The following is a 27,928-nucleotide window of genomic DNA, read 5'->3' on the forward strand; positions in this document are numbered from 1 at the left end:
GCTCCAGGGCCCACCAGGATGCCGAGCCCAGCCCTTCAGCCTTGCCTGCCCCTGCCATGCCTGCTGCTGCCGCCTCTGTTGCTGGGACTCACAGGTGAGCGCCACCACCCTCCGCGGCCCCACAGTGTAGGGGTGCTCCCCGACCGGCTGTGCTGCTTCCCCGTGGCCAGGGGGCTGGAGGAGCTCTGCTCCAGGGCCTGTGTCCTCACTGCCCTTTGCTGTAAAACATTTCCCTAAATGGGTTCCTTTGCTCCTAAATTGCCCCCTGACCGGAGGAGGGATCCTTTCCTCTCGCATCCAGGTCCAGACAGGGTTTAGCCCACCAGGGTGCCCAAGCCACCGTCCCTTCTCCTGCCCTCTGAAGGCTCTGTGACCCCTGGGGCTTGACCTGCAGGACCTGGTTCCATCCTGAGGGAAGGGGTGCAGGTGCAACATCTGGCTCCTTGGTCCGGCTGAAGACCTAGCCCCTGGGAGGCAGGGCTGCCCTGGTCAAGGTGTATTTTGATAACTGAGTGGAGAGAGAGAATAATGAGCTCTGTCCATACATTGTAGACCCTTAGGGAAAAAAACAAACAAATAAACAGGTAGGGGCAGGCGCTGTGGCATAGCGGGTTAAAGCCCTGACCTGCAGTGCCGGCATCCCATATGGGTACCAGTTCAAGTCCCAGCTGCTCCATTTCCAATCCAGCTCCCTGCTAATGTGCCTGGGAAAGCAGTAGAAGATGGCCCAAGTGCTTGAGCCCCTGCACCCATGTGGGAGACCCAGAAGAAGCTCCTGGCTCCTGGCCCTTAACCTGGCTCAGTCCTAGCTGTTGCAGCCATTTGGGGAGTGAACCAGCAAATGGAAGATCTCTCTCTCTCTCTCTCTCTCTCTCTCTCTCTCTAACTCTGCATTTCTAATAAGTAAATAAATCTTTAAAAAACAAAACAAAACAGGCAAAGGGTGCTTTTTAGACTGTTACATCTCCCAGAAGCTCAGCACGCTAAGATTGTGTCCTTAATATGGGCGTTTCTCCTGCCTGTCTATTCCATTCCACAAAGAGCTGGGCTGGCAGGGGAGGCACCTTCTCTTCCCAGCTGTGTTAGCATCTCAGGGGAGGCACCATCTAGAAAACCTATTAAAACCTGCCTGCCTGGGTTCAAATTCAAGTTTCATCACTTGTTCACTGTTTGAGCAACTTACTACACTTCTCTCTGCTCAAGTTTTCTTCCCTGTGAAATTGGGATGAATAATAACACTTTTTTGTAAGGTTGTGGTGAAAATGAAATGTATTCGGTGACACAGTGAAGTGTCGAGAATACTGTGTGGCACCCAGAAACGTCGCTGTTATAGTCTTCAAGGGTTCAGGAAATGCAAATACGAACATGTAAAAATGGGCCCAGAGAGGCCGGCGTTATGGCACAACAGATTAAGCTGCTGCCTGCAATGCACGATGCTGGCATTCCATAGGAGGGCTGGTTCAAGTCTCGGCTACTCCACTTCTGGTCCAGCCCCTGGCTAATGTGCCTTGGAAAGCAGCAGAAGATGGCCCAAGGGCTTGGGTCTCTGCACCCATGTAGGAGACCTTGATGACCGTACTGGATCCTGACTTCAGCCTGGCCCAGCAGGGGGAGTGAACCAGTGAACCACCAGTTGGAAGATTCTCTCTCTCTCTCTCTCTCTCTGTGTGTGTGTGTATGTGTGTGTGTATCTCCCTCTGTCTCTCTGTAACTCTGCTTTCAAATAAATAAAATAAATCTTTAAAATAATAAAATGCATAGGCCATACATTCTTAAATGACCCTGGAAGTGGGCATTTAGCCTAGGAGTTAGAACACCTCCACCTCACATTGGGGTGCTTGGGTTCATTTCCCAGCTCCATCTCCCTGCTAATGCAGACCCTAGGAGGCAGTGGTGATGGCTCAGTGACTGGGTTCCTGCCACCCATGTGGAGACCTGGATTGCCCAGGACCCCTTGGCATTTGGGGGGTGAGTCAGCAGTTGGGAGCTCGCTTGCTCTCTCTCCCTTCTCCCCGCCCCCCAAATAAACAGTAAGAAAAATCTTCGTAATGGTCCTACAGACTGGGCCATTACAGCACCCACTGTGTGTCTTTAATGCGCACAGCAGCCAGGGGCATAGGAATGATCAAACCTGCCTGATTGAAGGAGAAACAGAAAGCAGGGGAGGGAGCGAGTTCTCCGGCAGGGCTGAAGCACGCACCTGAGCCCAGGTTGGTCGGATGCCCAGGCCAGGACCTCAGCCGCTGGACTCCCGGCCAGCAGGGGGAGCCCCTCTCACAGAAGCCCTTCTGAGGCCGGTGCCGTGGCTTAACAGGCTAATCCTCCGCCTTGCGGTGCCGGCACAACGGGTTCTAGTCCCGGTTGGGGCGCCGGATTCTACCCCGGTTGCCCCTCTTCCAGGCCAGCTCTCTGCTATGGCCCAGGAAGGCAGTGGAGGATGGCCCAAGTGCTTGGGCCCTGCACCCGCTTGGGAGACCAGGAGAAGCACCTGGCTCTTGACTTCGGATCAGCGAGATGCGCCGGCCGCGGCGGCCATTGGAGGGTGAACCAACGGCAAAGGAAGACCTTTCTCTCTGTCTCTCTCTCTCTCACTATCCACTCTGCCTGTCAAAAAAAAAAAAAAGAAGAAGAAGAAGCCCTTCTGAGAGCCCGGCACGGTCCTGAGTGGTTCTCAAAGGTTCCCAAGGTTGAGTTTCTCAACAAAACTGCAAACTTACCATGAACCACAATGTATACAATTCCTCATGTTGTGTATATTGTAGCAACAGGAAATAGGGGGCTCCGAGAGATTCGGGAATTTTCTCAAGGTCAAATATCAAATAAGCCACGGAAGAGGCATCAAAACCCAATCAAAGGAGTCCTTTTTAGCCCTTTCTAACCTCTCCACTGTGCTACCTCCATATATAGTGAATTTTTCAACAAAATCGGAATCACACTAAATATGATGCTTTATTGTTCTTCCAACCAACAATAAATTAGGGCCTTTTTTGCTGATGTGTGTATGTGTGTCTACACTATCAATACATCCCCAGTATATATTTTACCATCATTATCTTAACAGCTACATAGTTTGTTCATGATGCTGTTGTACCATTGTTTATCTAACTACTCCGTATTGGTTCTTGGACCTGTGCCTTGAATCAAATTTTCTGTATTGTAAGTACTGTCATCACCATTGCTTCACACAATGAGCTCATCGTCCTCTGACATTTCCTTCAAAGAAGTCTCTAGAAGAGGAATTAAGTCAAAGTGTATGTGTGCATTTTGAAACACAGCATTTCCCTGTGAAATGAGCCTGTCTCCGTGTTAGCAATACATTGTCTCAACACACGCTGCACAGAAGCAAAAGCAATGCACAGGTGCTCCGTTTTGAACATTTCGGACCAAAATGGATTCACTCAGTCTCTTGCCTTCTGCTTAAGACGTGGGTGTATCGAGGGCACGAGTAGCCCAAGGTCCTGACTGTAATGCCACTTTGCATCTACCACATTGGCCAATTTATGTTCTCGCCCCCAGTGCGTGGGAAAGCTGCTTCCCACATCCTTGCCCACCCTGAGACCTGGCACAGTCTCTCATTTTTCCAAGTTGGCATTCTGAAAACAGGGCATGCTCCCAGGATCCAGAAGGAAGATAATTTTTAACTTTTATTGCATTACAAGCTTGTTGACAAATGACCCAAATCGGGAAGAATTGTATAAGTAATTAACCAAGTCTCCAGCCCCATCCTATTCCCTGGGGACAGCCACTTTTTAAGTGTTGTTTGCTTTCTTCCAGGTAGCTTTCTGCCGTGGACATAAGCTGCCCCCTGGGCCCTCTAGCAAATCTGCATATGCATATGTGCTCAGGGCTGATGCTAGGGGCTTTGGCTCTTCCATTCTCCCCAGCTCCTGCCTCAGTACCGACCCCACTCTGTCACTGTACCCTGAGGTGCGCTAATGTTTCATGTGCCAAGAACTGCGTGTATTGCTTTTTAACTTCTCCAGCTAGTCTACTGTGGACTTTAGCATTTAGCTTCTGCTTTAAATATGCATCTCCTTGTTTGACTGAGGTTCCGGGACATCTTTTCATATCTCCTTCCCTGTCTGTACCTTTGCACAGTCTGTCTGAACTGTCTCTGTGTTGCTCTCCAGCAATTTGTCCCTCCTAGAAGCTGATACACCAGAGGGACAGAGAGAATCGAGGAGCTGCACCTGCAGGTTGGACCCAAACGCCTGGACCCCAGCCTCAGCCCCTGCTGAGCCAGGGCAGGGGTCTTGGAACTGACTCCTGTTTCCCCCCAGCAGTGGCGGCAAAGGAGGCGCTGCAGGTGTCTCAGCCTCAGAAGTGGGTGTCGGTCTCCACTGGAAACTCGGTCACCCTGCACTGCACCATAAACACCCTGCTGCCTGTGGGGCCCATGCAGTGGTTCAGGGGGGCTGGGCCAGACCGGAAGATGATCTACAGCTTCAGGGGAGGCCACTACCCCCGAGTCACAAACGTCTCAGACACCACAACACGAAACAACATGGACTTTTCCATCCGCATCCATGACGTCAGCACTGCAGACGCCGGCACCTACTACTGCGTCAAGTTCCAGAAGATGGGTGCCTATGACGTGGAGATTAAGTCTGGAGGAGGCACGCAGATGTCTGTGCGTGGTGAGTCCAGACCCCTAGAAATCCAGCCCGTTGATCTGTAACAAATCACAAGTCCATAGCTCAGCCAGAGGGTCCCCCCTTAGCTAAGCCGTGGGCCCACTTTGAGGCTAGAAACTGGGAGCTCACAGTGGTGAAGCAGGGTGGAAATAATCCACAGACTCCTAGCCCTTTGCAAGCTTCCAGCTTAGACCCACAGGACAGATTGAGAGGATCAGGGAGAAAAGCAGGACTCCAGGGCCAGGCGGCCTGGATTCACCGGCTAGCACTGCCGCTGAGTGACCTTAATGAGTTTCTCAACTTCTCTATGCCTTGGTTGGCTCATCTGTAAGATAGGGATAGGGGCGGCACTGTGGTAGCACTGTGGTAGCAAGTTAAGCTGCCACCTGCAATGCCATCTTCCCATGTAGGTGCCCATTTGAGTCCCGGCTGCTCCACTCCTGGTCCAGCTCTCTGCTAATGCACCTGGAAAAGCAGTGGAGGACAGCCCAAGTGCTTGGGCCCTTGCTCCATGCAGGAGACCCGGAAGAAGCTCCTGGCTCCTGGCTTCCACCCAGTCCAACCCTGGCCATTGCAACTGTTTAGGGAGTGAGCCAGCAGATGGAAAATTTTCCCTCTCTCTCTCCCTCCCTCCCTCCCTCCTTCCCTCTCCTTCTCCCTCTCCCTCTCCCTCTCTCTCTAACTCTTCCTTTGGATATAAATAAATTAATCTTTTTAAAAAATAAGATAGGGATAGTATTGATCTCATAGATTGGTCATGAAGATTACTCATTAGTGTGTTTGTAAACATAAAACACCTACCTGAGATTGCTCGCTACATGATAATCATATTAGGGTACATCATCAGTTTCAGGATATTTCAATTAAACTTAAAAATATAAACTTACAGGCGTGAAGCCGCAGACTCCCATATGATCAGTGTAGGATAGGAGAGCAGGACAAAGAGGAGACAGAACACGGACTCACAGCTAGAACAGGTTTGTTCACAGCCCGAGAGGACTCATTCCTGGTGAATGCATGGCAGAGAGCCATGCCCCTGCTCACACAAACCAGCAGCTTGTCCTGGGAGAGCGCCGTGGGGTCTGGGCTAAGGCTGAGCTTTTGAGATGGGGGAGAGCTTGGGCTAGCGGCTGATCCCTCAAGATAGGCTGTGGTTTGAGAGGGTTTGGACTAAGGCTGGACTCTTAAGACAGTGGGGAGGGCTTTGGCTAACAGCTGGACCTTAAGATGGTGGTATGGCCAATGGGTGAGGCTGAGCCCGCTGAGGAAGGTGGCAGGAAGTTGGGGGCCTGCTCCCAGGCCCCACAGGTGAGAGGCCAAAATAGATCTGAGGCTTTGGCCTTGCTCATCAATATGAATGATAGAATTGTTGAGGTAGGGAAGTATAAGAATCACATTTTTAAAAAGCTTTTTTCAATATTCAATTTTTATTTATTTGAAAGGGAGACTTTCGGAGACAGGAGAGACAAACAGATCTGCTACCCGCTGGTTCACTCCCCAAATGGCTGCAATGGCTGAGGTCAGACCCAGGTAGAAGCCAGGAACCAGGAGCTCCCTCTGTGTCTCCCACGCGGGTGCAGAGCCCAAGCACTCAGGCCATCTTCCACTGCTTTCCCAAGCATAACAGCAGGGAGCTGGAGTGGAAGTGGAGCAGCTGGGACTCAAACCAGCGCTCACGTGGATGCCGGCATCACAGGCAGTGGCTTAGCCTACTATGCCACAACACTGATCCCAAGAACCGCATTTTCATGTAGAATTCATGATCTATTTCTTTTTTTATTTATTTTTTATTTTTTTTTTATTTTTTGACAGGCAGAGTGGATAGTGAGAGAGAGAGACAGAGAGAAAGGTCTTCCTTTGCCGTTGGTTCACCTTTGCCATTGATTCACCCTCCAATGGCCGCTGCGGCCGGCGCACACGCGCTGATCCGAAGCCAGGAGCCAGGTGCTTCTCCTGGTCTCCCATGGGGTGCAGGGCCCAAGGACTTGGGCCATCCTCCACTGCCTTCCCGGGCCATAGCAGAGAGCTGGCCTGGAAGAGGGGCAACCGGGACAGAATCCGGTGCCCCAACCGGGACTAGAACCCGTTGTGCCAGCGCCGCAAGGCGGAGGATTAGCCTGTTGAGCCACGGCACCGGCCCATGATCTATTTCTTAAATCTTGGCCTTCATTCTGCAAGCTCCTGAATCTGGGCCTGCCGGGTGCAATCGGGCTGAAGACAGAGACTGTAAATAGCACTGTCAAAAGGAATCCCGAGAAGCAGAGAAGTGGTTCATGCCTCTTTGTACTGATGAATTAATAATCAGCTTTTTTCTTTTAAAAACTGAATGTGATAATTTGCTCTGGCAGAACCATATAAACGTATAGCAGCACTTGAATCTTTAAAATGTTAACACCTCAGAGCCATGAAGAAACAGAGAGAATGGTAGGCAATCTTTTGGGACAAAGTGAAGGTCGTACAATGTTGAAGAACTGAAAATAAGGGGCTGTTGCTGTGGCATAGTAAACTAAGTCTCTGTCTGTGGTACCGGCATCCCATATGGGCACCTGTTCAAGTCCCAGCTGCTCCACTTCCAATCCAGCTCCTTGCTAATGGCCTGGAGGTTGGCCCAAGTGCTTGAGCCCCTGCACTCATGTGGGAGACCTGGAAGAACCTCCTGGCTCCTGGCTTCAGGTTAGTCTAGCTCCAGCCATTGCTGCCATTTGGGGAGTGAACCAGTAGATGAAAGACCTCTCTCTCTCTCTCTCTCTCTCTCTCTCTGTCTCTTCCTCTCTCTGTCTATAACTCTGCCTCTCAAATAAATAAATCTTTTTTTAAAAGACTTGAAAATAAAAACCAAATTGTACAAAAGGCATTGTGAATGAGATCAGTATGAGATATCCAAGGGCAAAATCAGACCCTGCAAGGCAGGAATAACACCTTCAGTGTTCTCAGAAAATTGTTTCCAAACTCAATGCTACACCCAGCCTATCTATGGAGTTTGCAAAGTCACCAAGAACTGACTTCCATGAACCCTTTATGCTTGACCACAATAGGAGCTAAAGCAAGACAAAGTGAGAAAGGGAACTAGGAATAAGGGATTGGAGATTTCAAGACAACGTACAGGAGGCCCGGAAACGACCAATGGGCCCACCCAGGAAGACTGAGGGACTTAATAGGACATCACAAAAAGATAGAATTGGTGGAGTATTCAAATAGCCTTCAAACTCTTGCTTACTGTTATTTAATATTGTGTTGAAATATTAGCCAATGCTTTTAGAAGGAGAAAGCAATTCTAACAGTGTATTTGTGTCAAGTTTGTCATTTCATACTCCAAACACTACAGTTGACATCACTGATACCTGTTTTGCTGGCTTTTAAGCTACTTGGTCAAAAATTCTTCCTTAAAACATAGAGGGTTATTGAGCATCTCAAGCTTTTTCTTTTCCTTTTAATGATGCCTGCACTATCAGAATATTCTAGTGTTCTCTCTTTTGTTTGGCATATAATCATGCACAACCTTTTTATTTCTTTGAGGTGGGAGTATATTTTTATTTCCTAAATGCCATACTATAAAGATCAAATTCTTAAGTGTGTTTGTGCAGCTTGAAAATAAAGGTATATTAAGGGGCGGGGGTGGGAAACACTGGTCTAGGTGCAAGGCACACTTAAAGCAAGTTTTACTTTGGGTTATATTTTCTTTGTATATTATAAACATTTATTTAACTTGTTGCAATTTGAAGTAAAAAAATTTCCAAAATGTATGCTCAACAATAATCATTAAAATGTTTGCAGCTTACAAAAAAAAAAAAAAAGAAGGAGAAAGCAACAAAATGTATAAGGATTGTAAAGAAAGTGGAAAAACTCTCTCTCGGGATGGGCACTGGGGCACAGCACGTTGAGCCATTGCTTAGGCTGCCTGCGTCCCATTTCACAGTGCCAGCTGGAGTTCTGGTGGCTCTGCTCCCTGGCCAGCTTCCTGCTAATGCACCTGGGAAGGCAGCAGGTGATGGCCAGAGTATTTGGCTTCCTTCACCCGTGTGTGAGAGCTGCATGGAGTTTCTGGCTCCTAGTTTCAACCTGCCCCAGCCCTGGCTATTGTGGGTATTTGGGGAGTGAACTAGTGGGTAGAAAATCAATCTCTCTCTCTGTCAACTCTGCCTTTCAAATAAATGAAAAAGCTTATTTCTGTTTGCAGATAATATGGTATATGGAAAACTTAATAACATTGACATTGAGCTATTACAAACAATAATATGATTTAGTAACATAGAAAGTTGTCAAACCAAGGAACAGAAATCTGTAACATTTATCCAGTTAGAAGATATAATGAGAAAGATGAACATATACCCTTAAAGAAAAATTAAATCAAATACTTAGGACAACTTTTACCAAAATAGTGACAAGCACTACATTCATTTGCCCACAAAACTCTAGGCAAAGTCTTTGAAGCACTGGTGGACAAGACACTGGACACCAGGCAACTAAGCATAGTGATCCCTGCAAGGTGGGAAACAAATTGGTGACCGCTAGGACTGCCCCAGGTTACTCCCTGCGGAAGCTTCAAGGCCAGCAGGCAGGAAGGGAGGATCCTGGAAGCCTTGCTGAGTAGGTAAGAAGAAAGTGGAAGTGGATGTGGGTCAGAGTGGCTAGGGTTTGCCAGGCGAGCATGGAAGAGCAGAGAGCTTCGCAGACACAGAACTCCAAGATCTTTAGAAGGTCTCCCTTGGTGTTGAGTGGAGGGCTGAAGTGTCTGCACGTGTGGAAGCTACCTGAGGCCCAGAAGAAGAAATCCTGGCCCTCATACAGGAGCAAGAACAGCACCCGTGCCTAGCAACCTGAGTGAAGACCCTCACCACCGGGTAGGGTCCGCAGAGAGTTTCTGCCCAGAGGCGATGGAATTAGGCCCATCCTAAGCGATGCGGTGATCCTGACGCACAAAGCTTAGGCGTGAGATGTGAGATCAAACTACTCACAGGCCACTTAACCACGTCCCAAAGCAAGCCCAAGCACATTCACAGAGATGCACATCCAAACCCAATGAGGTCAAATTCTCCAGAGCTGGCACACAACCCGAGACCAGCAGGCAGGGAAATGGCAGCAAAGTGTGATTCATAAGGAGAAAAAAAAAATCAGCCTTTTGAAACCTAACCAGGGAAGACAGGTGAGAGAATTAGCACACGAGATCGCAGCTCTGCCTGTTGGCTGAGAGCAAGTGTAGAATTAGCACACGAGGACATTAAAGTCAGTGTAGGTACACACTCTATGCTCTTACTATATGTGCACATTCTAGAGGAACTACGTGAAGCTGATGCACAGGAAATAGAAAAAAGACCGTCCGTGAGCTTTGAAGACAAATGCTGCAAAGTCTAGCAGGAAAGCTAGACTGGGGAGGACCAATAACAGATACGACATTAAAGAACATGAATGGGCTCAAAGATGACAACAGGAATCACTCACACTGACACAACCTGGAGTTCTGTGTTAAAAAGGGTGAAAATGTGGGGGCACTGTTTAAAAGTTTATGGCAAATGGGATTAAAGATAAGCTTATTCGGGGCAAAAAACTTTTGAAAATCCATGCATATGAAGGGTCTTCAAAAAGTTCTTTATGTGTGTGAGCAAACTATGCACAGGTTTCAAAATGTTTGCATCAAAATAAATTGATCTTTTAATTCCATTTTTCCATGCATCTTTTGAAGTGCTCTTGTACAAGCGTATATTTTTTTCTCATTTTTTAAAAAAGAAGCATAAACCAAAATCTACTTTTAAATGTTTAGCCCCTGTAGCCACTGCCTGTAACGTCAGCATCCCATAAGAGTGCTGGTTTGAGTCCTGGCTGCTCCACTTCTGATCCCGCTCCCTGCTAATGCATCTGGGAAAGCAGAAGAGAATGCTTGGGCCCTTGCACCCATGTGGGAGACCCAGATGAAGATACTGGCTCCTGGCTCTGATCAGCCCACTTCTGGCCCTTGCAGCCACTTAGGGAGTGAACCAGCAGATAGAAGATCTCTCTCTGTAATACTGCCTTTTAAATATATACATAAATCTTTTTAAAAGATTTATTGAAAGGCAGAGTTACAGAGATGCAGAGGCAGAGAGAGAGAGAGAGAGAGAGAGAGAGAGAGAGAGAGAGGTCTTCCATCTACTGGTTCACTTCCCACATGGCAGCAACAGCGAGAGCTGGGCCGATCTGAAGCCAGGAGCCAGGAGCTTCTTCCAGGTCTCTCATGTGGGTGTAGGGACTGAAGGACTTGGGCCATCTTCTGCTGCTTTCCCAGGCCATGGCAGAGAGCTGGATCAGAAGTGCAGCAGCTGGGATTAGAACCAGTGACCATGTGGGCTGCCGGCACTGCAGGCAGTGGCTGTACCCATTATGCCACAGCACCAGCCCCATAGATAAATCTTAAAAAAAAAAAAAAGTTTAGTTATAATGAAGGGAAGAAAGAGGGTGGAAGAGACAGAGGTGAATGCTCAACTTCTCTGAATATGCCTTACTTAAGTTCTGATTCTGTAAACACGTATTTTCAATAATTAATAAACAAAATCCAAAATGAGAAAAATTTCAAAATCTAAATTACTAAGTCTAAAATGAAAGTAATTAATCTCACTATGCCTTGACAGCATAACCACATGCAGATGAAGTAGTTCAAGGGACTTTAAAGCATGACGTTTTAGCTTGGGTTCACTGAGAAGCGGCTCATGAGACAAGGATTGAGTGCAAGGAACTCCAGTAGCGAGTGCAAAATCAGACGCTCAGTGAAGGGTGCGTGAGTGTGTCATGGTCCCTGCAGGAAACTGGAGCTTAATCCTGATGGAAAACCCTGGGGATCAGTACAGAACATGGGAAAGTCTGCACACTCAAAGATCTGCTTTCTCCAACAAAGAAATGACCAGGAAAAAGAGAGAAGAAGAATTCCTTTATGAAAAGAGAGTAAAAGGTTTGAGAAACAACAGCAGAATGTAAGACATGGATGCTGCTTGGACCCTAATGCAAACCAGCTATAAAAGTATACTGATGAGACGAGCAGGACCATTTGAATGCTCACAAATAATTATTATGGAATGTTAAGTATAATAATGGTATTTTGATTTTTCAAAGAATTCTTACTCTTGGACATATGTGCTGAAGGAGTTAGGAAGGAAAGGAAAGGAATGTCTGGTATTTGCCTGAAGCACAATGAAGCACTGAGCACAATGCCCACAGCCTTTATCTGTTGTCCAAATGGCAGGATCTTCTTTTCAAGGCTGTGTGCTTGCGCCCTGATGCCTTTACTGTGCACCTGCCAACAGACACTCACTATTGTGAATGGGATTGCAATGAGCCCCAGGGCAAAGATCCCGACAAGGTGGTGACTTCATCTCCAGAAGAGGAGCTGCTGGATCGTGTGGCTCCTCTGTTTTTAATTTATCTATTTATATGGACTCTAAAGGCCAAGGCAAAAACATCCTCAAATACACAGAAACAGAATTGAATGGGGGAATGGGGAGATGGAGGTCCAAGCAGGCCAAATTGTGGTTATGGAGAATTAAGTGTAGAGGTCTAGATTCGTTGTATTTGAGAGGCAGAGTGACAGAGAGAGAATAAGAGATAGAAAGAGAGAGAGAGCTTTCATTCGCTGGTTTGCTCCCCTAATGGCTGTATAGGTCAGAGCTGGGCCAGGCTGAAGCCAGGAACCCAAAACTCTGTCCCAGTGTCCCACATAGGTGGCAGAGACCCAAGGACTTGGCCCACTTCTGCTGCCCTCGCAGGTGCATTAACAGAGAGCTGGACTGGAAGCAGAGCAGCCGGGACTCATGCTGGCATTCCCATAGGGGATGCTGGGGTGGGATGCAGTTTAACCCACTGCCCCCAGAGCCAGCCCCAGAACTAGAGTGCTAATGACGGACAGCATGAGGACAATGCAAGTTAATACTGTGGTATCATATAATAGAAATTTGCTCAGAAAATAGATGTTAGGTACTTTAAGCTAAAAAGGCTTAACTGTGAAATAATGGGTGTATTAATTCAGTGACCATAAAAATAATTTCCTTAATACATTGGTATCAAAACCTCAGGTTGTATAGATCAAATAGCACAAATATATAATGGATGGTAGAAGTATGATGAACAAGATCGGCCCTTTGTTGCTAGTTGTTAAAGTCCCATGATGAGTGTTTTCGCTCTATTTTTGTGTTTATTTAAAAATTATAATAAAAAGTTCTTTTTAATCCAAGCCCGTACACCCCCCTGAAAAATCTTCGTGTTCCCCCAGCTATTCACATACCCCAATCTGAAGTCACTACAACAATTAGTGGACAGAAAGTTTGGGGATGAGTTTGTTCATAGGAAACTAAGCAAATTAAAATAAGGAGGCGATTAAGAACCCTGGGAAAACAAAAGACTATACCGTAGTGTATTTCATGGCCCAATTGTGAACAATACTCATTTGGTCTTAATAATATAAATATCGAATACTGATAAAATAAAAAATTATGTGTCTATGATCAGAGCAGGTGTAGCTGGCAGGGAGGGAGATATATGAACTAAATCATTATCTTCCATAGTAGTAGGTGTACCCCTAATACGTAAAGCTAAACTTTTGTGAAATAGCAGTCTATGTTATTTGGCAACACAGAGAGCCACACCCAAAGAATCAGACAAAATAATTCAAAGCAGTTGATTTGAACTATTTGCAAGGAGACAAAATTAGGGACCCGCTGAGAGGCGCTGTTTGTGATAGGCATTGCAGGACCTTGTAACAGTGTGCTTTGGGGAGGGAGGGGGACAGGAAGTGCCAAGGTCAGATCTGCATCTTCGTGGGACCCCAGGGTCTGGCCTCTGAGTGAGAGGCAAGGTCAGGGAGGCCCCTCAGTGGACTGGGCGGGAGGTCCAGCAGGGCGAGGCCCGCGCTGGAGAGTCACTCACTGTCTTCGTTTCTCTCCCTCCTCTCTCCTCCTCTCTGCCTTTGCCCTGACCAAAGCTAAGCCCTCTCCTCCGCAGGTTTCCGGCCCCAGCACCAGGGCTCGCCCAGGCCAAAGAGTGAACATCACCTGCATGTCTGCCGGCTTCTTCCCCAGAAACATAAGCATGAGATGGTTTGAAAATGGCATGGAGCTCCCGGCCTTGGAGACTCAAGTCCTGTCGCCGCCAGGTGCCTCTTCCTACAACGTCACCAGCACCGTAGTGGTGTCCCTGTCCCTCTCCTCCCTCCACTCCCAGATCACCTGCCAGGTGGCGCACAGTGAGCTGCAGAGCCCACTCCGGGGGCACATGAACATCTCCCAGTTCCTGCAAGGTAAGCCCCCACCCCCACACAGCCACCCCCCACCCCAGGGACGCATCACCTGCATCCTCCCACCCACTCCCTACAACCCCCAAGGAGGTGGGTGCCAGGGTCCCTGCTCCACACCACCATCCTCCGCCCACACAACGCCCTGCTCGGGGCCTTTCCTCCCACAACTCCCTTCCCTCTGGAAGCATTTCTGGGAGGCAGAAGTCCATTCCTACTTTCTGCGGGTGCTTGTTGAGCGACTGCCCCGGTGCTCAGGGAACCCACAGGAAGCACAGCAGGCCTGGCTCTGCCTCGCTGAGTTTGCAGTCATGTGACCCCTGTCAACCATGACATAAGCAATTCTACAGTGATAGCGTTTGCCAAGAGGGGAAAGAACAGATTGTTGAAACCGAGGGAAATGGGAAATCCAGCTTACTTGGGAAACGCCTTTTTGTAGAAGTGAAGTTTGAGCTAAGGCATGAAGCTGAAAAGGAGTCAGCCAAGCAAAAAGAAGTGTGTTCAAGATAGAGGAAACAGGGTGTGTGCAAAGGCCCTGTGGTGTGGGGTGGGGTGGGGGTAGAGAGCGAGAAGTGAGGAGGCCAGCATGGGGAGAAGTCAGGTGCTTGGGAGAGGAAGAGGCTGGAGACAGGGGGATGGGGACCAGATCACACAGAATTTCTAGGTCGCAGCCAGGTGGTTTCTCCCACTGGAGGTCTCCATCTGGAATCCCAACACCATTGTCCTAACCACCATGCCACCATCGCTTTGCTGCCAGTCACTGCCCTTGGGCCATGCTTCCAGAACCCACCCTGCCATCGGGGGAGGGAGCAATGCAAGCTACATGTACCCCCTCCAAGCTCTGACTGCATGCAGCCAAAGTCCCTGGACTGTGCTGAGCTCAGCTCAGGGCCTCCGCCATGCCCTCCCTGCCCCCACCCAGTCCCAGCGACCCGATGTCCTGCCCGCCCCCAAGCCCCTTCTTGTGTTGTTCCGGCTTCCAGGGCCACAGAACCAATCAGCCCCACGCCTCCTCCCCTGCTCCACGAGCATTTCAGAGCCCACGTCGAGCTTGCTCGTGGATTCGGCATGCTGGGAACTGGGACGGGGCTGAGCAGGGGTGGCTTGGCTCTGCTCCCTGACAGCTCGGCCTGAGCTGGACCATTCAGAGGTTGGGATCCCCCAGGCTCCCATGCCTGGCCCTGTGCCGGCTGTCAGCTTGGTGCTGTGTTCCCGGGGAGACAACCAGGCAGAAGCCACATCCACCTCCACGACCCAGCCCCAGCCGTCACCCAGGGCCCTTCCCTGCTACATCCCACCGTCCAAGGCAGCAGAAAGAGAGGCCCCTCTGATGGGGAGGGGAAATGTTCTGGAACATCTGGTGGGCTTGGCGCCCCCGTTTTTGGAGAGTACAGTCTACCCCGTGTAGTTAACTCCGGTTCAGCCTTGGAACTTCTGCTCAAAGTTGCTTCCTCCGGAAACCCCGTCCTCCTCCAGAGACAGGCGGTGGTCTTGTCCGAGGCTCTTGGAGCCCCTGGTCGGGGGGTTGCGGGGTGGTGACCACTGTCTCCTCCCTGTGCCCCCAGCAGAGTGGGAGCTTTGCAGGGCAGGGGCTGCCCGGGTTTGTTCCCCGCCCTATTCCGAGAGCCAGAGGATGCCTCTAAGGGCGTGGGTGTCCCCAAGGGGGTCGTGCAGGAGGAAGGTGACAGAGGCAGGGCTGTTGTTCCAGTGGTGCCCACGGTGACCATCTCAGCACACCGCGTCCCAGGACTGCAGGCCTCCGTCCTCACCTGCCACGTGCAAGGGTTTTACCCCGAAGACCTGCAGGTCGCCTGGCTGCCGAGGAGCGCATGCGTGCAGACCTCCGGGGCTCCGGGCTCCACCTCCAACCCGGACGGCACCTTCAGCAAAGATTGCCACATCCTGGTCAGCACCTCCGAGCTGCGGGATGACAGGGTCACCTGCCAGGTGGGGCAGGAGGCGCAGGTGCTGGTCCAGGCCAGCCGGCGGCTGAGCGAGGTTGGAGAAGCACGAGCGAGCATGGGTGAGTGGGAATCCGGTAACCGAGAGACACGCGGGTCCGTTCAGACGCTGGTTCTGCTCTGCTCGCCATCACTTCCCCTTCCTGAAGCTCAGCCTTCTCATCTGTGAAATGGGTCAGCAGTTAACGGCCTCCTCTTCAGAGCATTAGGCCGGAGGTACCAGAGCAGTGCACCCTGCTTCCGTCCCACCGCTGGATCCTGACAACCAGATCCCCCACGAGCCACTAAGTTAGCACGAAGCACCTTTCCCCAGTTCCCCATCTCCTCCCCCAAAGTCATCCACTCTCGACCGTTACTGAGATTCTTCTGGGTGCTTTGCCTGGTGCTCTCGTTGGATACAGAAGTTTTCTCAAGTATGTGCTATCGTCCCCATTTTAAAGATGAGCAAACTGAGGCGCACAGGGATGAAGTGACTCCCTGAGACACTCCTGGGGCTGAGCCTGCCTGCAGGCTGCCTAGGAATCAGGTACATCCGGATCGCTTTCTGCCGGCAGGTGCCGCCGAATTCAGCGCCTCCCTCCTCCTCAGCTGGAAGGCACTTGCTCTGATTTCACTCTCTGCTGTCTATGCCTACAGGAAGAGTCACCCTTCCAGGTAAGGGCGGAATCAGGTAGGGGTTGAGCTTCCAGGGGCGCTCCCAGTTCCCCTCGACCTTGAAAGGTGATGAATCCCGAGGGTCCCAGAGCTGCCCCCCAGTCCCTTCAGCCCTCCACTCTGCCTCTCACATCTTCCGCCTGAGGACGCCCAGACGCAGGCTCCCTTGGTCTGGGCAGGGGTCGGAGAGAGGGAGGGAGCGGACGCAAAGACAACCCCTCCGGGTGGTGTTGGAGGGGTCAAGGGCTCTGGGCCAGCTTCCTGCTTCCTCTGCAGGGCACAGGCCTAGGGGTGCGGCCCTCCCCAGAGACGAAGGCCCTGCCCTCCTGTCCCGGTCAGCAGGACCTGCCGCGATGCATGTAGCTCCACTGCTGGCCCTCCCGGTCTCCCATAGCCCCCATGGGAGGTGAGAGCATGAACGGGAAAGGTCAGGGTGAGAGGCAGGCTCGAACGCCCTCCCCGGGAAGGAAGTTTCTGTCACGGCTCATGTCTCCGAGTCCACGAGCTTGACCATGACACCCAGCAGAGGCAGGGCGGGCTCCAACCTGGACGCCTTGCTGACTCCCCAGGGAAAACCCATTGTGCCCACCAAAGTTCTGCCATTAAACCTGAGCAGCTCCCTGGCGCCTTTTGCCTTTATTTTTATTATAAAGTATCACAGATGGCACAGAAAAATATAAAGAAGAGTTCAGTGAGCACACATGGATTTGTAATCTTGCCATATTTGGTTCACGTGCAAGTATGACACGTGCAAACACGTACTGTGTGTCCTGAAAGCAGGGGTGGAGGCATTAACATTGCACAACCTGGGATCTGTGGCAAAGCCCGTAAAGCGAGGCGAGAGGACCACGTCATCGTGTTTAGGGTATGATTCATGAATATCTACCCACCAAATAATACGGCAGCCACACATTCTTATTCGGTGTGGCTATTAACTTCCTCATAGGAGAGAAAGCACTTGGTCCTTGTCTGCCCGTGTCTGGATTATTGCACTTAGCATAATGAGCTCCAGCTCACCACTCTGTTCAATGCAGGAATGTAGGAATTCTTTCTTTTTATGGCTGAGTCATACGCCATCACGCATACAACCCACATTGTCTTTATCCAGTCATCAACTGATGGACATCTAGGTCGATCCCATAGCTGCCCTTGTGAACTGGGCTGCAATAAACATGGGTGTGCAGGGGTCTCTTTCCCGTGCTGGCTTCGTTTCCTCTGCAGGATATTCCCAGAAGTAGGACAGCTGGAGGGTACGGTTGATCTGTTTTTAGGCTTTTGAGGACTCGCCATCCCGTTTTTCCACAACGTTGGGCTGCGCTAATCTGCATTCCCACCAGCAGTGGGTTAGGATCCACTTTGTCCGCATGCTCACCAGAATCTCTTCTGTTCTCACTTTTTGAGAATAGCCATTTTAACTAGAGTGAGATGATGCCTCGTGGTGGGTTTTATTTGTATTTTCCTGATGGCTACAGATCCTGAGCATTTTTTCATGTGTGCAGAGGCCATTTGTATTTCTTCCTTTGAAAAATATCTGTTCAGATCCTTTGCCCATTTATTAACTGGGTTACTTGTCTGTTGCCCTGGAATGTCAAGAGCTCCTGTATGTATGGATATTAATCCTGTATCAGATGCACAGTTTGCAAATATTTTTCCCACTCTGTTGGTCATCTCTTCCCACCATTGATGGTTTCCCTAGCTGTGCAGGAGTTTCTTAGTTTGCTATAATTCCACTTGTCTATTTTTGCTTTTATCACCTGTGCTTTTGAGATCTTTGCCAATGTCTTGGAGTGTTTCCCCTGTTTTCCTCTAATAGTTTTGCAGTTTCAGGTCTTACATTTAGAGCTTTGATCCATTTTGAGTTGTCTTTTTGTATAGGGTGTAAGGTAGGGGTCGTGCTTCAAACTTCTGCATGTGGAAATCCAGTTTTCTCAACATCATTTGTTGAAAAGATTGTCCTTTCTCCATGGAATGTTTTTAGCACCTTTGTCAAGGATAAGTGGATTTTAGATGCATGGTTTATTTCTGGGGTTTCTATTCTGTTCCATTCGTCCACGTGTCTATATTTATGACTGTACCATGCTGTTTTGGTTAGAATAGCCCTGTAGTATGTCTGGAAATCTGGTATTGTGATACCTCCAGTTTTGTTTTTAATCATTCAAGATTGCTTTGACAATGCTAGATATTTCGTGTTTTCATATGAATTTTAGGATCGCTTTTTCTAATTCTGTGAAGAATGTCATTGGTGTTTGAATGATGATTGCATTGAATCTATACATCAATTTGGGTAGTATGGGCGTTTTGATAATATTGATTCTTCTAATCATGAACAATGGAGGGCTTTTCATTTTTGTCTGTCAGCCCCACAACTGAGATGAAGTTAAAGAAAATACGGCCAGTACACATGAAGAGACACCCAAACCGGTCAGGAATCGGAGCCATCAGGAAAAGCAAGGGGAAACCATGCTGAGCCGCCCTTTGTTCCCTGGAGAAGTCCCAGGAGCAGCCGGTCCTTTCCTGCATCGCTGTGGGCACGGAAGGGACCTCATGACTCTGGAACACAGCTCAGAAACCTTTGTTGCATTGAACATTCACACACCTACAACCTGCCATTCCCACCCTGGGCTTATACCCCAAAGAAATTCTCGCACATGCGCACCAGGGGATTTGTACAAATACATATGTCCCTGGTAGCATTGTTTATAATTAGCAAAGCCTGAAAATGACCCATGTATGCATATATAGAATGATAGATGATACATTTACTACAATCACAGAAGGGAATGTTCTAAGGAGGTTAAAAAATGAATGAACCACATGCATGGTAATTCAGACAAATCTTAGCAATAAAATTTGGTGGGAGGGCATAAGCCCCAGGAGATGTGTTCCAGAATGATATTCTTTCTGTAAAGCTAAACAGTACACTGTTTTTAGGACTATGCTAAAAACTCATATTTTTACAAAGGAACAATGAACACAAGATTCCAAATGGCTGTTACCTGGGACGTGGGGAGGCAGCAGGACGAGAAGGTTGGGTGCCTACAAGTAGATGGAAGTTGTTTTCAGAGTTGTAGCTTCTGTGCCAGGTGGGGGCCTGCAGGAATGTTTATGGTGCTATAGACAAATAAGTGGACAAGAGAGCAACGCTGTAAGAGCTTTGACGTGTGTGTGTAGGGCAGGAGAGGGTGGATGGGCGATTTTAAGCCATTTGCTCTTCATGCCCCCACATGAGTCCTCAAGCAGGACATGGAGAGTGGCCCAGGCGCCCAGAGAAAAGCAAGCAGAGGAGCCCTGGCTTGGGCATGAATGTGCTTTAGCCCTTTGAGGAAGGAGCCCCTGTCCCGGGCAAGCCCAGCCCAGCATTTCCAGATAAATATTTGCTCATTGCAAATGTTATGCCTTCATTGACTGCACACAGATGGCTGAGTGCATACACCACGAAGACACAGAGCAAACGTGAGTGAGCACTGGTCATGGCGGTCCCTACCTTCAGGGAGAAGAAAGGGAGGCAGGGAGGGCTTGAGGGAGGGGGAAGAACTAAAAATGTGATGAGTGCTCCTAAGAAAATAAAAGCATACCCAAAATAATGGCACTGCGAGGACCGACCTCTCCACGGGGGTCGGGAATCACGCGGCTGCCAGCTAGGAAGAAGGGTAGAGAAAGCCTTTCTGAACGGCGGGACGCTGGAGCTGGTGTCTAGGGTTGTGCAGAGCTGGGAGAAATGCTTGCTTGTTAGAGGAATGTATTGTACCAAGCCCTATGGTGGGACGGGACCTGGGAGGTTCCAGGGCAGGAAGGGGACAGTGGGGCTGGGTCTGAGCAGTGGGACAAAGGGCAGTGCTGGCGTGATGGGCGGGAGCCGGAGAGATCTTGGAATGGAAGTCGTTAGAGACCTGGTCCAGCACAAATCGCAAGATGCTCGGATGTTTAGAAATCGCCCTGACTCCTGTGCAGTAGGGAGATGGGAGGAAAGCCAGGAATCAGAACAGTCAGCTGCAAGGTACCGGCCCTAAGCCAGGAGGCAGGACGGGAGCCACAGAGGTGCCAGTGAGGATGTGCGGTGACGAGGACTTAAAGGGGGAGCGGGGGTAGGGGAGACCCTGAACACAGCCACGGAGCCTCTCGTGGGGACTGAGCTGGAACTGTCACGGGGAGGATGGATTGCGCGATGGAGGAGAGAGGGAAACAGGTGGAAGAAGCGGTCGGTGGTGGGAATTCACAGCTCAGTTCTGCGCGTTAAATATAGCGCGTGTTCGTCATCCAGGGGCCAAGTGGAGCAGGCAGAGGGACAGACGTCCGGGGTTCAGGAGCGGGGTCGGAGCAGGAGAGATATTTTTGGAGCCACTGCGGCTGTGCAGCTGTTGCCAGGGCAGCCAGGCAGCGGAACTAAAGCATCCAGATCCTCCCTTTCCACCCGCCAGGCCGCCCCGAGCGCTCCGCCACGAGGCACCTCCGGGCTGCGGTACAGAACCGGTTCCCACTCAGGCCTGGCGCGGAAAGGGAACAGAAAGATGAAATGCTCGTGGCTGTCAGGATGGCGGGATTGTAGATCCACTTTTCATTTGCATACCAACAAATCAGTTTTAAAGACGTAAATGCGGTCTGAATTACTGGGAATCTGCTACCTGCCTGGGCTGGGAACATCCCGCTGGTTCCCCGTCCCGTCCTCCTGGCGCCCCCTCGTGGTTCTCAGTGGCCTTGCTAGAGGCTGGAGAGGCCCAGCACGAGTGACAGACGGAAATCACGCAGCGATGGCCGACCAGCCCATGAGAGACGCTGCCTCTTGGGGCTAGGCCGACCTGAGCGGGAAAGGCTTTTGTATCCTGAACAGATTAGGCTATGGGATCAAGATAAAACAATGCAACGCCCAGGCCACCATGCATTCCAGGGAGGCAAGCAGTCCTACACGTAGATTGTTTCCCATAATCTGATTTCTGTTTTAAGCGCTCTCTCCGTGGACTTAATCTCCTCCATGACATCAGTGCATACAGACATGGGAGACCCAGCGCCGTGGGCAGCCCTTGACCGTGGGTCCCCACAAGTGCCCCTAGCATCGATGCTCTGGCGCCCCAAGAAACTGCAAGGAGACCTGAGCCATTCCCAGCTCAGCTCTTCCGTTCCCAGGCCAGGCTGGGACGCCGAGAGCTGGGTCAGCAGGAAGGATGTCCTCCCGACTCTCCTGTCCCTCCGAATTTGACCTGGGTTTGGGGGAGCAGGTCGTAGAGCTCTTCCCGGGGGGCCCACTGGTGTTGGCTCCCTCCCTCTCCCCTCCACTCTCCCATACATCAGAGGAGGGGAGTGTGTCTAAGCCCAGCAGGTGACGGGGTGGGGGCAGCTGGGGGAGTGATAGGAAGGGACACGCTCTGCAAGAGCCCATTTAGAAAAAAAAAAAAAAAAGATTTATTTTACTCAAAAGAGTTAGGGAGAGAGAGAGAGAGAGAAAGTCTTCCATCTGCTGGTTCACTCCCCAAAAGGCCACAACAGCCAGAGCTGGGCCGATCTGAAGCCAGGAGCCAGGAGCCAGGAGCTTCTTCCAGGTCTCCCACATAGAGCCCTTTTTTTTTTTTTTTTTTTTTTTTTTTTTTTTTTTTAAGATTTCTTTCTTTGAAAGCGCTACAGAGAGAGAGGGAGAGAGAAAACCTGGCTCTGATAGGAGGAGGTGCCAGCACACTCCAGATGGGGGACGTTCTGCACAATAACCGGCCTGCCCTCTGGGGAAGTCTCAGTGGCATAAAGGGAGGAGAAGCTGTGCCTTTAGGCACCTGACGAGACGCGGCAGTGAAACACAACGGGGTCCTCTCTGTAAGATGCATGTGTGAGGCAGTGGCAAAGTCTGAGGGAGGCTGTGGCCACGCCCCTGGTAACGCACACCTGGTCGGGTGATGCTGTGGCTGTGCGGCAGGATCGCCCTGGCTGCGGAAACACCCAGGGGCCGGGTTTGGCGTAAGGGTGAGGCCACCACTCAGGACGCTCTAGTCCCATATCGGGTGCCTGGGTTTCAGCCCCAGCTCTGCTTCCGACTCCAGCTTCCTGCTAATTCACATCTTGGGAGGCAGCAGGTGATGAGGGCTCCAGGGCCACCCACACGGGCAGTTGGGATGGAGCTCCTGGCTTGGCCGGGCCCGGTCCTGGCTGTTGCAGACCTTTGGGGAATGAACCAGTGAATGGAAGCTCGCTCGCGCGCTCTCTCTCTCTCTCTCTCTTTCTCTCTCTCTCTTTCTCTGCCTTTCCAATCAACTAAATAGATACATTTCAAAAATAAAACATGCAGGCCATTTGGGCTGCTTTATGAAAAAAACGTACCTTCGATAGGTCATCTGGATGCAGCAGAAACTTGGCTCTCCCGGTCTGGGGGTTTTGCTGGAAACTGGTAGTTGAGGCCGTGGCAGGTTCATTGGCAAGAGGTTGCTCTCTGCTCCCACCGCGGCGCCCGCTCCCGCATCCGCCATGGCAGCAGGCAGCCGGGAGAGCCCAACAAGCCTCTTTCCTAGAAGGCATTAATGCCATTTGCGAAGCTATTAGTTACTCAGTCACCTCCCTAAGACACTGCCTGAACACCACCACCGTGGCTGCCGGCTTGCACTCTCGCATTGGAGCGGCTGCTAACATTCAGGCCACGACAAGGGACGTAAGGCAATGCGCGCGCAATTCATTCACAGGTGTTTCTACAGAGTTCTTCGTCCCATGCTTGCTAATTTCCCCTAAGATTGAGATCATTTTCAAACATTTTTTAATTAAGTGACACTCAGGTATCATGAAGCAAATTACCTCTGTTGCCAATGAACAGACAGCTAACACATATTGAGAGGTTACTGCGAGCCAGACGCGGTCTGATTGCCTCACTTTCATTTTGCAACAACTGGATGAGACATACCCTGCCCCATAATTATGTTCACTTTGCAAATGAGGAAACTCACTCACACGCACACACTCATTAACCTGCCTGGGGTCGCACAGCCGCTAAGAGCCTGGCTGGGAGTTGAACCCGGGCAGCCTGGCTCAACCTCCCTGCACCTCGCCGTGATGTTCCTGTCCAGTCCTGCGGCTTTAGGTACCATTGAAAAGTAGCCCCAGGAAGCTTCCATTTCTCTCTCTTCTCATTTGAATCTCATTTCCAACTGCCTGCTCCGTAGCTCCACGTGGACACCAGTAATGCCTCAAGGTCAGCATTCCAAAATCTGACCCTCTGCCCATCCTCCCCCTGACTGTCCTGCTTCCCCCGGTTATCAGGGTCAAAAACCCAAGAGGCACCTTTGACGCCTCTCCTCTGCCTCCCCACCTCCCTTCTCTCGGGAAATAACTCCACTTTAAAATACATCCATGGGGCCAGCGCTGTGGCGTAGGGGGTAAAGCCGCCGCCTGCCGTGCCAGTATCCCATAGGGGCGCCGGTTTGAGTCCCGGCTGCTCCACTTCCAATCCAGCTCTTTGCTAATGTGCCTGGGAAAGCAGCAGCAGATGGCCCAATTCCTTGGGCTCCTGCATGCACGTGGGAGACCTGGGAGAGGCTCCTGGCTTTGGATCGGTGCAGCTCCGGCCATTGTAGCCATTTGGGGAGTGAACCAGCGGATAAAAGACTCTCTCTCTCTCTCTCTTTCTGCCTCTCTGTAGCTCTGCTTTTCAAATAAATAAATAAATATTTAAAAAATAAATAAAATCCATCCATAATCTGACCACTCCTCACCACACCCCCGCCAAGAGTCCCCCTCCATCCTCGCTTTCCCAGATGGCAGCAGTGAGCTCCTCGTTGGTCTTTCTTGTTCACCTTTCTCACCCTTCTCAGTACAGCCAAGGGAGGAAGCCTTTTTTAAAAAAAACAATTAATTATTTGAGAGGGGGAGAGAGAGAGAGAGAAAGAGAGAGAGAGACAGAGAGAGAGTGTGCGCTCTCCGATCTTCACTCCCCAAATGCCTGCAATGACCAAGACTGGACAGGGCCACAGCTGGCAGCTGCGAACTCAGCCCAAGTCTCCCACGTGGGTGGCAGGGATCCAAGCACCTGAGCCGTCACGGCTGCCCCCAAAATCAGCATCAGCAGGAAGCTGGAGTCGGGAGCCGGAACGGGGATTTGAACCCAGACCTCCAACGTGGGATGCAGACATCGTGACGGGTGGGCTCACTGCCCACCCCAGCGCCTTTTCAACGAGACAAGTGCTTCCCTCCTCTGCTCAGCACCCTACAGCTGCTCAGCTCGCTGCAAGGTCAAGACCTTGCCTCAGCCCCCGGCTCTCACCCCCGCCTGCCCCACCCTCCTGAACCATCTCCGTGTTCTCCGTAGGCCGTGCCGCATCGTTTACTTCTTTGCTTCGTTACTTATTACACATTTTGCATGGCCTGTCTACCCCACTGGAATGCCAATTCCGGTTGACAAGGGCGGTGAGCTTTGTCTGCTTGCTCTCGCTGAGAACAGTGCCTGGCGCGTGGTGGGTGGGTGGTCACTGCTTGTTGAATGGATGAGTGACTGCCCCCTGGAATATCTCGTGTTGCAATAAGAGCAGGATGACTGGAGAGTAGAGGACAGGAAGGGAGGACCGAGGGCTGCAGCGAGAGCGCCTGGTCCTGCCAGCCCAGAGCTGCACCCACAGTCCTCGAGGCGTGCCCCGGTGTGAGAGCAGCATTCTTGGGGGAGCAGCAGTGGGAACCGGACAGCAAGCAGCGGGATCTGAGGTGGTTCTGGGCTCATCCGTGGCTGTCATTTCCCTGGTGGCTGAAAGACATGTCCTGTGCTGTGGAGGAGTTGTCACACACTGTCCCCGGGTTCCCTGGACGAAGGTGGGAGGAAGCAGCAGCCGTTTGTGACAGGACTGAAACCCCTCTCTGTCCGGGCACTCTCTTGCCCCCTCCCTCCCTTCTTAGGATAGAGCTTCCGGTGATCAGAGCGTGGAGCCCCGGGCACCATGCTGGCCACCTCCAGCCCACCAACACCAGTGTCCCCTGGCCACCTCGTGAGGAGGATGAGGGGCCAAACGGGCTTGCTGGGGAGCTGAACCCAGAGGCCATGCACGTGATGGCCCGAGCCAGGAAGGAGGGTCCCCACGGAACAACACGGCCTTTCCCAATCCCTACCCGGGTCAAGTTCACCCAGGCCTCCTGAACACTGCCCCTTCGTGTACCTGTTGCTGTACAACGTCCAGGGCGTGCTGGACTCAGTGAGGGTCCAGGAGAAAGCTGCTGCCCCCTCCTCAGGACGGCCCGGTCAGATAAGCCACATGGGCCGTCCTGAGAGGCAACAAGCCCCCCGCCCCACTCCTCCCGTGGGAAAGTGCGCTTTACCCCGCGTGGGGCTGGGCGAGGGTGGGCTTCTTGGCCGTTCCCACCTTACCCCTCCGTTCCTCCTCTCGCTGCTCTCTCTGGCGCCCGTGAGATGGGGGCAGAGGAAAGGGGAGGGAGAAGGGGTTTCTGACCCATTTTCCCTTCCCCCTCTCCTGAGGCAATTTACAAGTCATGTGCAATTCTAGTGGCACTTTTGTGAGCCTCTCAGAGGCGTCCCACAGGGGACTCCCGGCTGCATGTCCAAGCAGCTGGCCAGTGCCCCAGCCTCCACTTGTCTAGGTGTGCCGCAGTGCAAATGCCCTGGCGACACACGGCAGACTGGCTGGGCGGCCCCTGAAAGCCCCCGGGTTGGCCCAGGGTGGGGCAAAGGTCCTCCTCCGTGGCCCGAGATTCTTTATCGTGTGAGCTTTAAGGAAGTCCCACTCCCTGGCGTCCCCGGGTCCACCATCCAGCCCCCTCTGATTGCATTCAGAGCAGGTGTTGGGCTGTCACCAGCAGAACTGGCCCTCCGCCACCCCTTTCGCACATCCCATGCAGCTGCTCCGGCTCCTTCATTTCCCAGGGTGCTTGGCAGTTCTCATGGCCAGCTGGGGAGCTAGGTAGGCAGCCTCATCTAGCATCCTGTTGTAAAACTTTGTATTCGGTACTAATGACACACCTGGCACTGCTTGTGGTGTTCTTAATCCTCATAAACATACAGAAGATCAATATTATTATACCGTTTGTAGAGAGCAGGAAGCTAACGCTGGGAGAAATGCATGACCTACACACATTCATGCCAACTCAGACTTTTTTTTTTTTTATTCCAAGAAGATGTGAACTTAACAATAGTGCAGGGATCAGTTGCTTTTGCGAGAAATCCAGAAACAAGTGGAGAGGTTCCTGCACGCTGTGAGTTTAAAGCCAACTGGACCAAGGTTCCATAGGAAAAGTCCTGGCTTGTGCTTGTTAGAGCGCCTCCTCCTGGCAGAGAGCAGAATGCTTGGGAGGAAACTCAGAAGGCCTGACTTCTCCCCGGGGAGCAGAGGGAGCACAACATCCATCTGATGTTCTAACATTTTGAGATTCTTCCTGGAAGACTGATTTCTGTCTTACCTGTATCTAAGCAGTGACAGAAGTGGAGGCCAGGTTTGGGACCCATGAAAACAAAAATGTTCAGTAATGGCTTGGACTAGCCCCAGAGCCTGCAGAATCACAGATGGACACGAGGCGGAACTCCAGTACCACAGTTGACTACGGTTCCCGTGACCCCCCCCACAATATCGCAGACATACCACCAGAGGGAGCTCCTGCCTAGAAAATGGAAAGCTTCGCTTGGGCGTGCACATCCGCAAGCAGCAGGATGCATCCCCAGAAAGGGATTCGGCAGAATTCTCCAGATTCTCCAGCCAGGCTGAGCTGACAGGACAGGAACTGCGGCCGCGGGGCTGCCAGCCGGCGCTCATCCGGGACTGCGCCAGCCCAGTTTCTTCATTCGTTTCCTCCCCTGCCTCAGTCATTTCAAAAGTCATCTTTAAACCTGCTGAGTCTGTTTTCTGTCTCATCAAGTCTGCAGCGGGGAGGCTCCTGGGGAAGTCTAGATCAGTTACAGGAAGTGAAGATGCCACACACAGATTTTTGCACAATCTGGCTCTGCTACATTTGAACCCCAGGAAAGAGAGGTTCGGAGAGTTGCCCCTCATTGCACATCCAGGAATGGGGCTGTGCCCTCCCTGCCTGCAGAAAGAGGCCTCCGTGGGGCTTGCTTTGTAACAAATCCCTGCTAGACAAGCATCTCCTCCCCAGGTTCCTGCAGATCGGAGCGGTGATGGCTGGTGCGCAGGCTATCTCCGGTAAGCCTCCCAGTGTCTTTCTGAGGAGGGGATCCCTACTGTTTCCATTTTGCAGACCAGAAAGCAAAGGCTCAGAGGTGATTAGCAACTTGGAAACTTCACACGGGCCGGAGAGAGGCCCAGCCCAGCCCAGCATCTGATCCCAACTCTGACTCCAGCGTGCACCTTCTCCGGTACCCAGGATGGAGCTTTGGCACGGGCTCTAGGTTTGGACACAGCAATTACGGGAACCCTGGCCTGGACGAGGAAGCCGAAAACCCGTGGACCCGGCTCCTTCCTCTTTGCACCACCAGCCTCGCCTTGCCGCTGTCAAAACACTTCCCCAAGTAG

General features: G+C 51.2%; 1 protein-coding gene across 1 annotated transcript; it reads left to right on the plus strand.

Annotated features, from left to right (window-relative positions):
- The first annotated feature begins 18 nt into the window (after window positions 1–18).
- On the plus strand, window positions 19–27,928 carry LOC133768154 (signal-regulatory protein beta-1-like). Its single transcript, XM_062202529.1, has 5 exons — window positions 19–94; window positions 4,281–4,637; window positions 13,576–13,890; window positions 15,632–15,907; window positions 27,780–27,928. The coding sequence occupies exons 1-5, from the start codon at window positions 19–21 to the stop codon at window positions 27,926–27,928; spliced, it is 1,173 nt and encodes a 390-aa protein (XP_062058513.1).

The sequence above is a fragment of the Lepus europaeus genome, chromosome 10, assembly GCF_033115175.1.
Source record: "Lepus europaeus isolate LE1 chromosome 10, mLepTim1.pri, whole genome shotgun sequence".
Lineage (NCBI taxonomy): Eukaryota > Metazoa > Chordata > Mammalia > Lagomorpha > Leporidae > Lepus > Lepus europaeus.